The sequence below is a fragment of the Vigna radiata genome, chromosome 11 (assembly GCF_000741045.1).
Source record: "Vigna radiata var. radiata cultivar VC1973A chromosome 11, Vradiata_ver6, whole genome shotgun sequence".
NCBI lineage: Eukaryota > Viridiplantae > Streptophyta > Magnoliopsida > Fabales > Fabaceae > Vigna > Vigna radiata.
Genome location: NC_028361.1, coordinates 16,888,518 through 16,890,669, shown reverse-complemented (window position 1 = coordinate 16,890,669; position 2,152 = coordinate 16,888,518). Strand labels below are relative to the sequence as shown.

The 2,152-nt window shown below is 36.7% G+C and overlaps 1 protein-coding gene across 1 annotated transcript; it reads right to left on the bottom strand.

Moving 5' to 3' along the window:
• Window positions 1-1,828, bottom strand: LOC106777529 (12-oxophytodienoate reductase 2). Its single transcript, XM_014665112.2, has 5 exons — window positions 1,602-1,828; window positions 1,383-1,523; window positions 1,163-1,293; window positions 780-962; window positions 1-691 (listed from the first exon to the last, which is right to left on the bottom strand). The coding sequence occupies exons 1-5, from the start codon at window positions 1,676-1,678 to the stop codon at window positions 105-107; spliced, it is 1,119 nt and encodes a 372-aa protein (XP_014520598.1). The 5' UTR covers window positions 1,679-1,828; the 3' UTR covers window positions 1-104.
• Between the last annotated feature and the right edge of the window lie 324 nt (window positions 1,829-2,152).

The window sequence follows — 2,152 nt, the reverse complement described above, 5'->3', positions numbered from 1 at the left end:
TAATAAAATTGTCGAGATTTTAGTAACAACTTTTGTTAAAAAACACTTTATCTTTTATTTTTATATCATCTTTCAGATAAATGTAAAAGTATATTATGATAGTCTTAATCTTCAAGAAATGGATAGTCAGTGTAACCAATAACAGGGTCATGAGAGTAGAATTTGCCACGGTTATAGTTGTTGAGAGGGGCATCTAGCCGAAATCTTTTTGGCAAGTCCGGATTAGCCAAGAACAAACGACCATAAGCAACAAGATCTGTTCTATTTTCAGCCACAGCATTGATGCCATCTTCTCTGCTATAACCTCCTGCTGCAATAAAACTTCCATTGAAGGCCTTTCTCATAGGGAGAAGGGTGTGAGAGCACTCAGCTACTTCAAGAGCAGTTTTCATTCTTGGCTCCACCATGTGGCAATACAGAATATTATATTTACTGAGAGCAGTAGCCATGTATAACCCCAATGCCATGGGATCCGAATCTTCACATTCTGCATGATTTGTGAAAGGCGATAGCCTTATCCCTACTCTTTCTGCACCTATCTCCTTTACAACAGCTTCAACCACTTCCAAAGCGAATCGACAACGGTTCTCAAGTGATCCACCATATTCATCACTTCGATCATTCACTGCGTCTTTCATGAATTGCTCAAGTAGGTAGCCATGAGCACCGTGGATCTCAACCCCATCAAAGCCTACGCATGGGTTTTGTACTGCTGTTAGATACCTTATCTAAAATTTTAACATTAGCACATCTGTAGGAAACATTGTCAATTAAGTTACCAGCTTCAATAGCATTCCTTGCAGCAAGTCTGAAATCATTCACAACATGAGGAATTTCATCTGTCTTTAGCCTCCTTGGTATTCTACTCTCGTTTGTTGTTTCCTCGGCGCCTTTGCTTCCCGTTTGTTGTTTCAATGGCTTGTCGGTGGATGATATTGGGGCTTGCCCATTTGGCTGAAAATCTGTTGCAATAATCAAAGAGATTTTTTACATCCTTTCTAGCATAATCTTTAAAATCTGGGTCTGATTCGGATTTTGACGAATGGTGAAGAAAATAAAAGCACAGCATCTAAAGGGAATCTGTTAAAGAAATTTCCTGTGACTAATTGGCCTGAATGAAAACGGAATTGAGCATTTAAATTTGATGAGGAATGAAGTTGACCTGTAGTTGAAACCCTCCCAACGTGCCAAATCTGGCAAAAGAATATACCACCTTTGGCATGAACAGCATTCACAATGGGTTTCCATGCTTCAACTTGCTCTTTTGTCCAAATACCTGGTGTGTGTATCAACCTTCATACAGATAATAAAAGTAAGAAAATGGCATCAAAAGCTGTCTTGTTTTTCATTCATCAATTAAAGGTAACTGAAAAATAAGTTACCCTTGAGCAGTGTCAGAGACACCAGTAGCTTCACTTATCAAAAATCCTCCTGGAGAAGTTCTCTGAGAGTAATACAATATAGCATGAGGCTGAGGAACATTACTGTATGATCTCTGTCTGGTCAACGGTGCCAAAACAACTCTGAATTTACAAAGAAAATCAGAAAATACATAAAATGTTGAATTTTAAAATGATGCATGCGTGTGAATGAATGAATACCTATGAGACAAATTGAATTTACCCATTTTGTAGGGCGTAAGAAGAGGAATGACAGGGGCATCAGCTTCTGGAGCCATACCATACGATAGCAATTGCGACTGAAGCAATAAGTATTTAAATGTTTATAGATGGTGGTGGTTGTTAGATCATGCACGTGCTATAAACTAACAACCTTCGCTCTCGTCAATGGTGGAAGCTTGGAATCAGATCTGGAATCTACCTTGCAGTCGTTGTATTCATATTTGAAAATTTGAATGCTATATATATATATATATATATATATATTGAAAATTTGAATATTATATATATTCATATTGGGTCAGACCCATTAGCAAATAGCCTATCCAAGTTTGATTTAACACCCAATTAAGCCCAATTCCAATTTAGGTCCAAAACGGCTTTTATTTAGATTGCTCACAATCGTTTTCTTTCTTATGTGACATCAATTATTTTTAATATTAACAAATTAGTCACGTCATTATTAAAATAGTGTGAATATTTATTTGAGTTTGAATTTGTAATTTTAATTATTTCGGACATCCCTATTTGTG

Bases quoted from the DNA above. Each gene is read 5' to 3' on its own strand.
- LOC106777529 (XM_014665112.2), bottom strand. From the start codon at position 1,678: ATGGCTCCAGAAGCTGATGCCCCTGTCATTCCTCTTCTTACGCCCTAC. The intron at 1,524-1,601 runs GTATTCATTCAT...TTGTAAATTCAG, and splicing joins AAATTCAATTTGTCTCATAG to AGTTGTTTTGGCACCGTTGA. The intron at 1,294-1,382 runs GTAACTTATTTT...ATCTGTATGAAG, and splicing joins GTCTCTGACACTGCTCAAGG to GTTGATACACACACCAGGTA.